Below are 12,787 nucleotides of genomic sequence, written 5' to 3'. Positions count from 1 at the left end.
GTTATTTATGAAGAAAAATCTATAGCTAATGGGATTCAATAATTGCCTATTGAACAAAGGGAATTGCTTTAAAATATACATAATGAAAACATGTACTTACTATCTCTGTACTCTTAATTCCTGAGGCAATTTAATGCAAAGCTAAATTTTGTCAGTTAGACCAAAAAGGCATTATTTGTAAGGAAAACTCCCTCATAAAAAACTGATGATTATGTTGCTTAAAATACTTAATTTGGAGTATTTTACTACAAAATTTTGCTTCCCTTAAAATGATTAAACTTCTAAATTACCATAGTTCTGAAATACTGAGACTTTTCATCAAATGAAAATTTCTGCAAAAATACTAGAAATTAATTTTTGTGTACATAATAATCTCTATCTTATTATAGTTAATAAGATTCCATGAGTATTTTGTTTCTAACTTAAAGTGACAGGAATTCTACTGGAACTTAATATGTTGGTCAATCAATTGATTAGTAAATTTTGTCACTTCATCTTCATGGTATTTGAAGTAGCTAGTGAAATTCAATAGAGGACAATGTCAGGAGTAGCCATGAAACCTAATAACCTTTGTAAACAGTGATGGGTATTGGAGCAGATTAAGTAAATTGTAGTCCATAAGAAGCACACTGAAGGTGTACAATATGGTACCTTCAATAACTACAAGTCTGTTCAAAACTACATTATGTTATACACACCAGGAGGCAGATGTCATATATTTGATGAGTAAATATGGAATTCATTTGTAAGAAAACATAGTTAAATATTTATAAGATAATTTTTCATCATATACTGAGTGGTTGTATTGATACAGTGAAAAGGTTTGATCTCAATTGATTTTCCAGTCTGTTCTATATAACTCTATCAAGAGGAGACCCTTTCTCTTATGGGACTATGCCTGTGAATTTCAATGATTTTATCAGAGTAACTGTCTCAGTCATGTCAGATACTATCCATGTCATGCAGCCTGAAAGTTCAGAGGATAAAATCTGCAGATGCTCCAGTTCCTTATGTAAAACAGTGCAGTATTTGCATATAACTAATGCACATCCTCCCATATACTTTAAATCATCTCTAGATTGCTTATAATGCCTAATACAATGTAAATGCTATATAAATATTTGTTAGTCTATATTGTTTAAGGAACAAGAAAAAAAAAAAGTCTTTACATGTTCAGTACACATAAGTTTTTGGGTTTTTCTGAGTACTTTGTGGTTGATTGAATCCATGGATGTGGAATCTGCAGATACACAGGACCAATTTTATTTAACCTAATCTCCAATGTTCTTTCTTCTTCTTCTTCTTATTTTTTTGTACTAGGAATTGAAATCAGAAGCACTTAACCACTGAGCCACATCCCCAGCCCCCTTTATATTTTATTTTGATATAGGGTCTTACTAAGTTGCTTAGTGCCTGGCTAAGTTTGCTGAGGCTGGCTTTGAACTTGCAAGCCTCCTACCTCAGCATCCAGAGTCACTGGGATTAAGCCTCTGCACTCAGCTGAAACCTCAACATTATTTTTAACATGAAGATAAAAAGAGTATAAACTTTATAAACTTTTAAGAACAAATGAGATCACAAATGTAAAGTGCCCAGCACACTGCCTAACACCTAATATGGACATAAAATGCTGGTTATTTGAGGAAGAAGTTTTCCGAGTGCCAGTTTCCCCTTAGGAGATTAGAGTTGCAGCTTGAAGCTAAGGAAAGTACTTTCAGGTGAAACTTTCACTTTTTAATTTTTTAAAATATTTTAATATTTTTAAGATTTAAAGCCCAAACAATATTGCTTGAGGGCTAAAAGAAAAAGTCAAATTCAGGGTTTGGGAGAGAAGTAACCTCTGCACCTCTGCTTCAGCACAGTGAGGCCTGGGGAGTTCTGGTGAAATATGGTACCATATGGTTTTACGGTTTTTTTTTTTTTTTTTTTTTTATTGTAAACAAATGGGATACATGTTGCCTCTCTGTTTGTACATGGCACAAAGGCATACCATTTGTGTAATCATAAATCCACATACAGTAATGTTGTTTGATTCATTGTTATTTTTTTTCCTCTTCCCCCCACCCCTCCCACCCCTCTTTACCCTCTATACAGTACTTTCTTCCTCCATACTTGCCCCCCTCCCTAACCCTAACTCTAACCCTAACACTAACCCTTCCCTCCCCCCCATTATGTGTCATCTTCCACTTATTAGCGATATCATTTGTCCCTTGTCTTTTTGAGATTGGCTTATCTCACTTAGCATGATATTCTCCAATTTCATCCATTTGCCTGCAAATGCCATAATTTTGTCATTCTTTATGGCTGAGTAATATTCCATTGTGTATATATACCACAGTTTCTTTATCCACTCGTCAATTGAAGGGCATCTAGGTTGGTTCCATAGTCTGGCTATTGTGAATTGAGCAGCTATGAACATTGATGTGGCTGTATCTCTGTAGTATGCTGATTTTAAGTCCTTTGGGTATAGGCCAAGGAGTGGGATAGCTGGGTCAAATGGAGGGTCCATTCCAAGTTTTCTAAGGAATCTCCACACTGCTTTCCAGAGTGGTTGCACTAATTTGCAGCCCCACCAGCAATGTATGAGTGTACCTTTCTCCCCACATCCTCGCCAACACCTGTTGCTTGTATTTTTGATAATTGCCATTCTAATTGGGGTGAGATGGAATCTTAGGGTGGTTTTGATTTGCATTTCTCTTATTACTAGAGATGTTGAACATTTTTTCATATGTTTATTGATTGCTTGTACATCTTCTTCTGTGAAGTGTCTGTTCATTTCCTTAGCCCATTTGTCGATTGGATTATTTGTATTCTTGGTGTAGAGTTTTTTGAGTTCTTTATAGATTCTGGAGATTAGTGCTCTATCTGAAGTATGATTGGCAAAGATATTCTCCCACTCTGTAGGCTCTTTCTTCACATTACTGATAGTTTCCTTTGCTGAGAGAAAGCTTTTTAGTTTGAATCTATCCCAGTTATTGATTCTTGCTTTTATTTCTTGTGCTATGGGAGTCCTGTTGAGGAAGTCTGATCGGGACCTACTTTTTCTTCTATAATCTGCAGAGTCTCTGGTCTGATTCCAAGGTCCTTAATCCATTTTGAGTTTAGTTTTGTGCAGGGTGAGAGATATGGGTTTAGTTTCATTCTGTTGCATATGGATTTCCAATTCTCCCAGCACCATTTGTTGAAGAGGCTATCTTTTCTCCATTGCATATTTTTGGCGCCTTTGTCTAGTATTAGAAAGTTGTATTTATTTGGGTTTGTGTCCGTGTCCTCTATTCTGTACCATTGATCTACCTGTCTATTTTGGTACCAGTACCATGCCGTCTTTGTTACTATTGCTTTGTAATAAAGTTGAAGTTCGGGTATTGTGATACCCCCTGCTTCATTTTTCCTGCGAAGGATTGCTTTAGCTATTCTGGGTTTCTTATTCTTCCAGATGAATTTCATGATTGCTTGCTCTATTTCTGTAAGGTACGTCATTGGGATTTTAATTGGGATTGCATTGAATCTGTATAGCACTTTTGGTAGTATGGCCATTTTGACAATATTAATTCGGCCTATCCAAGAACATGGGAGATCTTTCCATCTTCTAAGGTTTTCTTCGATTTCTTTCTTTAGTGTTCTGTAGTTCTCATTGTAGAGGTCTTTTACCTCTTTTGTGAGATTGATTCCCAAGTATTTTATTTTTTTCGATGCTATGGTGAATGGGGTAGTTTTCATAATTTCTCTTTCTGAGGATTCCTCACTTATGTATAAAAATGCATTGGATTTATGAGCATTGATCTTGTAACCTGCCACTTTACTGAATTCACTTATGAGTTCTAACAGTTTTCTGGTGGAATTTCCTGGTTCCTCTAAGTATATAATCATATCATCTGCAAATAGGGATAGTTTGAGTTCTTCTTTTCCTATTCGTATTCCTTTAATTTCCTTGGTCTGTCTAATTGCTCTGGCTAGAGTCTCAAGAACGATATTGAATAGGAGTGGTGAAAGAGGGCATCCCTGTCTTGTTCCAGTTTTAAGGGGGAATGCTTTCAGTTTTTCACCGTTTAGAATGATATTAGCCATGGGCTTAGCATAGATGGCCTTTACAATGTTAAGGAATGTTCCCACTATCCCTATTTTTTCTAGTGTTTTGAGCATGAAGGGGTGTTGTATTTTATCAAATGCTTTTTCTGCATCTATTGAAATAATCATGTGGTTCTTGACTTTAAGTCTATTGATATGGTGAATTACATTTATTGATTTCCGGATGTTGAACCAACCTTGCATCCCTGGGATAAAACCCACTTGATCGTGGTGCACTATCTTTTTAATATATTTTTGTATGCGATTTGCTAAAATTTTATTGAGAATTTTTGCGTCAATGTTCATTAATGATATCGGTCTGAAATTTTCTTTCCTCGATTTATCTCTGTCTGGCTTGGGTATCAGGGTAATATTGGTTTCATAGAATGAGTTTGGGAGGTGGTTTTACGGTTTTGAGAGCACTAGGGAAGAAGCAGTATTCTCACAAGAAGTGTGTCTCCCAACTGACTTTTGAGAAACTAAATGTGAGGGTGGATGAGAGAGAAGAATATGGGGAACTGGTCCTAAGCTGATATGAGAAACCAAAAATTACCAGAAATGAATGTAGCAATTTGGACAGGGGATTGCTGTGAAGCTCATTTTCATACCAATAGGATGGTAGGGCCTGGGGATGTTTGCCTCTTTCAAACACAGCAATAGAAGGCAGAGAATGCTAAGGACAGATAAAGTAGACAAGGTTGGGGAAACTGAAGTTCAGGGGAGCAAGAAATCAGCATGAGGTAGAATATTCAGAGACGTGGAGCACAAACTGGCCCTTGAAGACTGGTGGAGGCCAAGTTGTCTGAGGAGCAGATTTTAAGTGGGATAAACAGGTGAGCACAGGTGTGGAGGAAGCACATGCATAGGGCTTCAACAACAATGACTAGAAAAGGGTTGGGCGGGTGGTTAATGTGTGAGGGAAAACTGGAAGAAAGGCTGATGAAACTAGTCTGGGGTCATATTTCAATGGATTCAGTCCCTCAGGTGATGGGGAACTAGAGAAAAAAAGGTTTTGATTCAGGAAACCTGTAGTGAAACTAATGATTGATAAAACTACTCTGGATTGACATGTGGTGTAGAATAGGAGAAATACATAGGGGTATGTGAACATGGTTAGAAGACTTCATATATGGAGGGGAGCACAATGGGATATAATATTGTATTGCCATAACATTACCTGCCATTTTCTAAAATAGCATCTTTAGGGAAAAAAGAAACCTAGTTAAGTATAGTCTTCTATTGTCAATTTCCATTGAAGAAATTATATTTCTCCATGTGCCAATGGATATGGCTGCAAGTCATTAGCTTGCTTATTCATAAATTGTATAAGCACTCCTGAAGATACACTAAAATTTCTAATATTGCTCGAATGCAATCCCTCTTCATGTCTTTAATTATTATCTAATTCAGGCATGTGCTTTGGAAATGTAACTGTGTTCTTTTAATTTCCCTAAACATCTCAATCCCCGATTATTGATACACTTCCATATAATGGTAGTTGTGATAGAACAGTGTCATATAAAAATATTGTTTCCCCTCAATCAAAGTCCCTGAAAAAAAATAATTCTTACATAGGTTGGTAAAGCAATTCAATATTTCGCCTGCTGCTAATCCCACAAACAACTGATACATGCAGTTGGTTTATATTCTTCGGCCAGTATTTCAGTAGGCAAAAAACGTTTCATTCAAGCAATGATTGGGTTTTTGAGGACATTCTTGTAACCACAAATACTCACTTGAGCTCTGCAACAAGATTCTTGGTAAAAGACCGTCATTACTCAGTAGGGTTTCCAGAAGCAGGTTCCAGTTACAACCTGGCTGGGATAAGAGCAGTTTCAATTGACCCTCCGCTTTCAGTCCTCCAGCTGATGGGGTCCTTTCAAAATGCAAGATAAAGATGGAGTAATGAAGTTAATTTATCTATGAAATTAATAGCCTTAAAGTACAGATATAAGGCTAACTCCTTTAAATGTCAATTCCTCCCAGATTAGTCTGAAAATGCTTTCATGCTTACTTACTTTGGGGTTGCTCAGGGAAGGAATTACATTTAATCTCAACTAGCTAAAAGCAAATTAACATTTGGTAGCCTGCCAAATTTCAAACTGATACAAAATAACCATGCCTACATTTCACAGAACTACATCTATTTTTGTTTCATGGAGAAATAATTTATGCACTTATTCTGAATGTATTAATTTGTTCATTCAACAAAAACATAATGAATGCCTACTATGTGCTATTAACTCCTTTTGTTATTCATGGAAATGGAAAGAAGTTCCAATGGGTTTTTGCTACATTGTGATTTACTATGTAATATGATGACTGATGAAACTAAAGGAATCAAAACTTCCATCAAGTGTCAACCATAATCTAATTATTTAATACGTAAAACCTTAAATCAACATGCAATTAGCAGAACTGCTACTAACAGTCACATTACTATCTACTTGGGTAATAATTTCATCAAAGAGAAAAAACTCCAAGGTAAATAATCTATTTGCAAAATTATCATCAGCATTAAATAGAAAATTGAAAACAGATTGCCTTTCTCCCCACTTTCAGTGATCAATGTATGGGCAGGAGATCAGTAAGTAAAGTAAGAATTAGAAACTGACAATACTATTCACTTTTTCTTTTCAAATATCTCAAAATTTAGATTGTCTGAAGGTCACAACATGGGAAATTAACTTGCAACAACCACCACCACAAAAGCAGGCAATAGTCAGCCACTCTAGCTGGACTACATGGATTATGGGAACAGTGTGGCATTAGGAAGGAAAAATGTGTTGGAAGAATGCAGAAGCATGAATGAGAGGACTGGATGCCTCAAACTGAAAGGGTATTACTGAGAGAGAAAAATATGTGGTATTAACATTAGGGGAAGAAGTATACTGAGTGGTGAGTCATCCAGTTATCAACCCAGTCAAAGACTTCTGTTTTTCAAAGTTTGGGCCCCAGACCAGAAGCATTAACATCACCTGAGAACTTGTTTAAAATGTAAATTATCAAGCCTTATTCCATCAGAAATTTGGGAGGTAGGTCCAAGAAGTCTGTTTTAACAAGTTCTCTCCAATAGAAGTAGATGCATGCTAAGGTTTAGGAACCACTGTAGTAGACAGTACATTTGGGAACACAGGTAGTAGAAATAGAACCAGTTAGCAGTGTCTTTGTGCCCATACAGGTCAGCCTTGGATGCTACTTGCAATGAACTGAATGTTTATGTTGCCCCAAATTCATTGATCAAAACCCCATCCCCAATGAGATGATATCTGGAGATGGGATCCTTGGGAGATAATTGGGTCATGAGGGTGGAATCATCATGAATGAGTTTAATACCCTTATAGGAGAGGCCAGAGAGCTAGCTTGCCCTTTTCTATAGTGAAGATACAAAATGTTGGCTGCTGACAACCTGAAAAAAAGTCCTCACCAGAATCTGACCATGCTGATACCCTAATGCTGGACTTCCAGCCTCCAGAACAGTGAGAAATAAATGTCTTTTGCTTAAGTCATTGGAATATGGTATGTTTTTATAATGGCCTGAGCTAAGGCACCACTCATCCAATGAATTCTCTATGACCCTGAACTTTTATATTAATCTTACCTAATCTTTAATTTGCAACAACCAAAAACTTCTCACTTTTTTCCTGAGAAGTCATGACTAAATTTTCTCTTCACAGTGGTTTTACTCTGAATGAAAGCACTTAATGATGAGCATACACATTTTAGCAATTGATTATTTCTTTAAAGCTTTATCTCACTACCCAGATTCAATTCTCCTGAAGATACTCATTTTATACACCCTAAAGCTCAAAAATTCAGCATATTTAAACTCTCTATAAATGTTAGTGGATTGACTTGTCTGCTCCTAAATGGATAGGTACAGTTAAAAAAACAATGCTTTGCTAAAAGTCTGAATTCAACAAAATCAAGAGGATTTGAGGATATAAAATGAAGATATTTGAAAGTATGTCTCCCTTTGCTTGACTTAGCATTTGGAACATTTCATAACCTTATGAACCACAAATTTCTTCAGCCAATGTTTAACATTTGGACCAACTCAGACTTCCTATATGAAGCTCTGATAACATAACTGGAAGCAGGGTAACTGCTCAGGCACTTGGTGGGCTGTGTTAGCTAGGGAAAGACCTGCCCTGGCTGGTGGTAGAGAAGAGGGGAGTTATTTAACCCTCAGATTGGAGGAATCAAGTCCACCAGTTCTGTGCATCCCAGCAGTCCTGATTAACTGTCCCAGAGAGTTCTGGTGTTCACAGAAGTTCCAAAATGTGGTGCACCAAGAGAAATGATACTCATCCTTACTTCCATCATAAACCACAAATGCTGACTTAGGGAAGCTCCTTTGAGGTACAGTGGAGGAAAAACAGATAGTAGTAAGTTATGTATTAAAATCTAGTAAGTTATGTATTAAAATCAACTTGGTTTTTAAACATTTCCTATCAATATGTTATGCTCACATTGAGAACTGACTTAAGAATACAACTGAAAAACCCAGTTTGGCTGGAGTATAGAGAGGGGGATCTTAGAGAAACAGTTTGAAGAAAGAGGCAGAAACTGAATCATGGGGGTCCTCATGACCCCAAGGTGGGGAGTTTGAATCTACTGAAGAGTTTAAGGCAGAGGAATTTCCTGATCTGGTTGCAATGTGGAGAAGAGACTGGAGGTGGTTAATGTTTTCACTCAGCCCTTCAGTCATGTAACAAAACAAAGTAATTTGAATGTCATTTCATTCTACTGTTAACTGCATACCTGGTTATAAATAAAATCTCTCATTTACCAGATGGAAAGCTGTTTGTTGAAACATACCTCAGTTCTTGGATCTTTCAACTTATCACAATTTTGAAATGTACAGTAGAATGACTCACTATGAGGAAAAATAAAATAGTACAAACATTCCTCAATCACCAAGCTCTGAGTAATAAAATGCATTGAGGAGTCTGTGTTGGGCATATGGAGAAGCATATGTTCCCTCATTCTTTGAGATGGTGGATCTGTGAAAGTGAAATTAGCCTTAAAAAATGACAGAAAGAGAAATTTTATATATATGTATATATGTATGTATCAAATATGTACATGTTGAATTCCACTATGATACAAAGAAGAGAACGAAAATGTGTAAGTCCTACAGAGCTCATACATCTCATATTGAAAGGCAAAATGAATTGATTTCTGGGTTGAATTAACCCATTATGTCCCATCATCCTATTTATGGAAGACCTAAAAAACTTAAATTGAGCAATAAATATACCACTTATATTAACTTTGAAATAAATATTTATGTTTTGAGGAAAGTAATAGATGAATGATTGTGATAATATTAACATTATTAATTGTATCATTAACATTATTTTTATTTTTTAATTTATTTGTTCTAATTAGTTACACATAACAGTAGAATGCATTTATGCATTTTGATAAATCATACATAAATGAAGTATAATTTCTAATTTTTCTGATTGTACATATTGAAGGATGACATAGGTCATGCAGTCATATATGTACATGAGGTAATAATGTCTGTTTCACTCTACCATCTTTAATGATAGTAAATTATATAATAAACTGTAGATCATTATTTCCAACCTATTTTAATGTACCTGTGTTGATGTCATTAAAATATTCACAGAATTGAAAACTTGGGCTTAATGGGTTAAGATTATACTCTAATAATTGCTCTAGGGCATGGATTGGCCTAAAAGTTTTTCAAATCCATATAGTAATGGAGTTCAACCATCATTAGTTTATGAAACTAACAAATTATTTTTAGAGAATCATCAAAAAATATTATTCAGGTGAATTTATAAGAATTAATCAAGTAGTTTGTTTATAATTTGTAAAAAATTTTTTGGTGTTTACACTGAAATAGAAAAAAATTTTAAAAATCTCATCAATATTAGCATATACTGTTCTAACCTTTAGCTCGAGTCTTAAAACCCAGCCCAAGAGAAGGCTCTGACATAGGTTTGAACTATTGTATGAGCAGTCTTACTGCTTAGGCTATATGACCTTGGGATTCATTTATCCTACCATATATGTATCACGAAGAAGTTGCAAGACTAGTAGAACACTGGAATAGACTTCTAAAAGCACAGCTTAGGGATAATGTCCAATGGTGTTGAAGCATTATCCTTCAAGATTTGATATTTAGTTGTAACTAAAAGCCAAATTGTTGGCTTCAGTAGACAAACTACATATGTCTAGAAACCAAGGTATAAAAGTGGTAGGGACCCCTTTTACTAAAGCTCCTGATGATCCTCTTTAAGTTTGTTCTTTTTATTCCCATAATCCCCAGAAGCTCTGTGCAAGTGGAGGCTCTGGTTTCCATGGTGGGGTGGGGTATATGCACCTCTAACAGGAGACCATTTAGAATTTCACTAAACCTAAAAATCATAGTTGCCATTAGGTTATCTTTGGCTCCCCATGTCAGAAGTTTATCAGGCAAAGAAAGGAGTTACTGCACTGGCAAGGGTGATTAAACCCAGTTATCATTAAGAGTTAGGGTTGCTGCTGCATACGATGAGATGAGCAGGGAGAAGTATCTGTAACTCAAGGGATTCCTTAGGGCATCTCTTGATGCTCTCAGGTCTGTTAATGACCATTTGCAGGAGAAAGCAGTAACTACCATCTGATAAAGAATAGAAACTAAGGAGCTCACCCCCTGGAGAATGAAGATCATAGTGATTGCACTAGGCAAGCAACATAAGTCAGCAGACGTGATGGTCAATGGTGAAGGGAAGATGGGATACTTGTAGAAGAATATGATGAGTAATGATGAGTATTATTCCAGACTCCAAAACAACTGCCACAGGGAGTACTCTACCTTGTCCCACCAACTCTTTACTAATTAAACTTTTCTTAAAAAAAAAAAAAAAGAAAAGAAAGAAAGAAAGAAAAGAAATTGTGACCAACCATCACCTTGAAGAATCAATAATAGGCCTCAGAGAACTTAACATGAGGAAGGAGTAGATTTCAGTAGTGCAAGGGTGGAACACAGCAGATGTCCATGACCCCACATCCTCCTGCTCTCACCTCTCAGTTCACACTGGCCTGAACAAAGGAGCAAGGATGCTTTGAGTTTATATTTATTTACTTTCCAGCAAGAGAGGCTGTTAGTGTTAAGGAATTAAAACCCCTGGAGCAGTTCTCAATCAATGACCAATGTGAGTTGGTACATAAATACCTCAGTATCCTTGTTCCTTTGGTAGATAACTCTGAACTGCATATTTCATACTGATCCTTGGAATTCCCCAGAAGCTTCAAGTTCTAGTCACTCCTTTGATAGTTGGTTTGATTACACAAATCTTTCTTTTCTTCACTTACTCATCTCCCTTGAAATGTTGTCACTTGGAAAATAAACTATGTTCACTTGAATCTTTGTCTCAGGGTCTGTATCTCAAGAAAATTCAAACTGGGAGATGCACAAAAGTACTTAGTGTTCATCTCACTTAATCCTTGTTTCATGAATATTAAGATATTAGTGCATGGCCACTTAGCTAATAAATGTAGCTGCTGGACTTTGAACTCAGATCTCTCTGACTTCAAAACCCATGCTCATTCCATTACTCGAGTTTTTTCCCTATTCAACCTGATGAATTATTTGGTGAGTAAGTTGCATTTTCTGGGGATGTTTGTCTCTTTTGAACTTCCTGATTCAAGATACTGTGGTTTTGACCAAAATCAAGTTTATGATTCCAGAGCTGATTCCCAAATTGGACCCATGTTATTCAAGGTATCTAGGGACTGATTTCAACCAGATGATTCCTGGCATGGATTACTAGGCCAAATTTATTTTAGAGACTATAAATTGCATGAGTCAGAGGACAAAGGTAAAGGCATAACTAAAGAGAAACTGAGGGTGAAGGCTTTAACAGAGAAAAACAAAAGCAGAGAACTCTTCATATTACAGCACTCTCTTGATTTCCCATAACTTATCCTTCAAAAATCATTCTAAGAAAAGAAATAAGTAATTTGTCATCCTTTTTCTAAGAAGATAATTTTAGTACCTGATAGAAAAGTTGAGGGAAAAAACTCAAAATATTTTCTTCATCACTTTAACCACAAGTGTGAAAATGATATGTAGTTTCAGTATTGAAAATATTTGCATATATTTTAATCTCTATAATCTTTAATTATTATAGGTAGAAATTAGGTAGGGGATATATATATATATGTATATATATATGTGTATATATATTGTATATATAGGTGTGTGTATATATATATATATCATACACACATATAATATATAATTTGCCTTGCTTCTTAATATAGCTTTGTCCACTAATGTAGTCAACATTTTCATTTTTTCAAGGTTGGCTATATCTATATTATGTGGTGTACAATGTAGAAGGTAGGTGTTCAACCCAAGAGGACTTGTGCTGATTTCCTGATTTTAGAAAACCAATCTTTTTCCTTGGGATGATCCCATTTTCTAAAACTTCCCCAAAGATAGTATTTAAAATTCATAGAGTCATATTTCAATGTTACACTAGTTAGCATATTCCATTTCTAAAAATATATACATCATCTAATTTTAATTTTAAAAATAATAAAACATTTCAGCTATCAGTTTGGGCTCTCTACAATGTCCTGATCTAGCACTGAGTCACTAAGGCAGTAGATACCACTGGATCACACAGCCTTCCTTCTTGAGAAGCAGAGGTTATCTTCTGGAGCTGTTCACTATTATCAATCTCTGTCTACC

General features: G+C 35.8%; 1 protein-coding gene across 4 annotated transcripts in view; it reads right to left on the bottom strand.

The window, feature by feature from the left end:
* KIAA0825 overlaps positions 1-12,787 on the bottom strand; it is a 399,846-nt gene that overhangs the window by 239,356 nt on the left and 147,703 nt on the right. For 3 of the 4 annotated variants that reach the window (XM_079146011.1, XM_079146010.1, XM_079146012.1), the window contains one exon: positions 5,805-5,944. The exons of the other annotated variant lie outside the window; for it this stretch is intronic. In XM_079146011.1, coding sequence (XP_079002137.1) covers positions 5,805-5,944 — 140 coding nt within the window. The remainder of the gene's footprint in view (positions 1-5,804; positions 5,945-12,787) is intronic. 4 annotated transcript variants of the gene reach the window in all.

The sequence above is a fragment of the Sciurus vulgaris genome (assembly GCF_902686455.1).
Source record: "Sciurus vulgaris genome assembly, chromosome: 6".
Taxonomy (NCBI): domain Eukaryota; kingdom Metazoa; phylum Chordata; class Mammalia; order Rodentia; family Sciuridae; genus Sciurus; species Sciurus vulgaris.
Note: the sequence above shows the minus strand (reverse complement) of the source record. Positions and strands in the feature narration are given on the sequence as shown.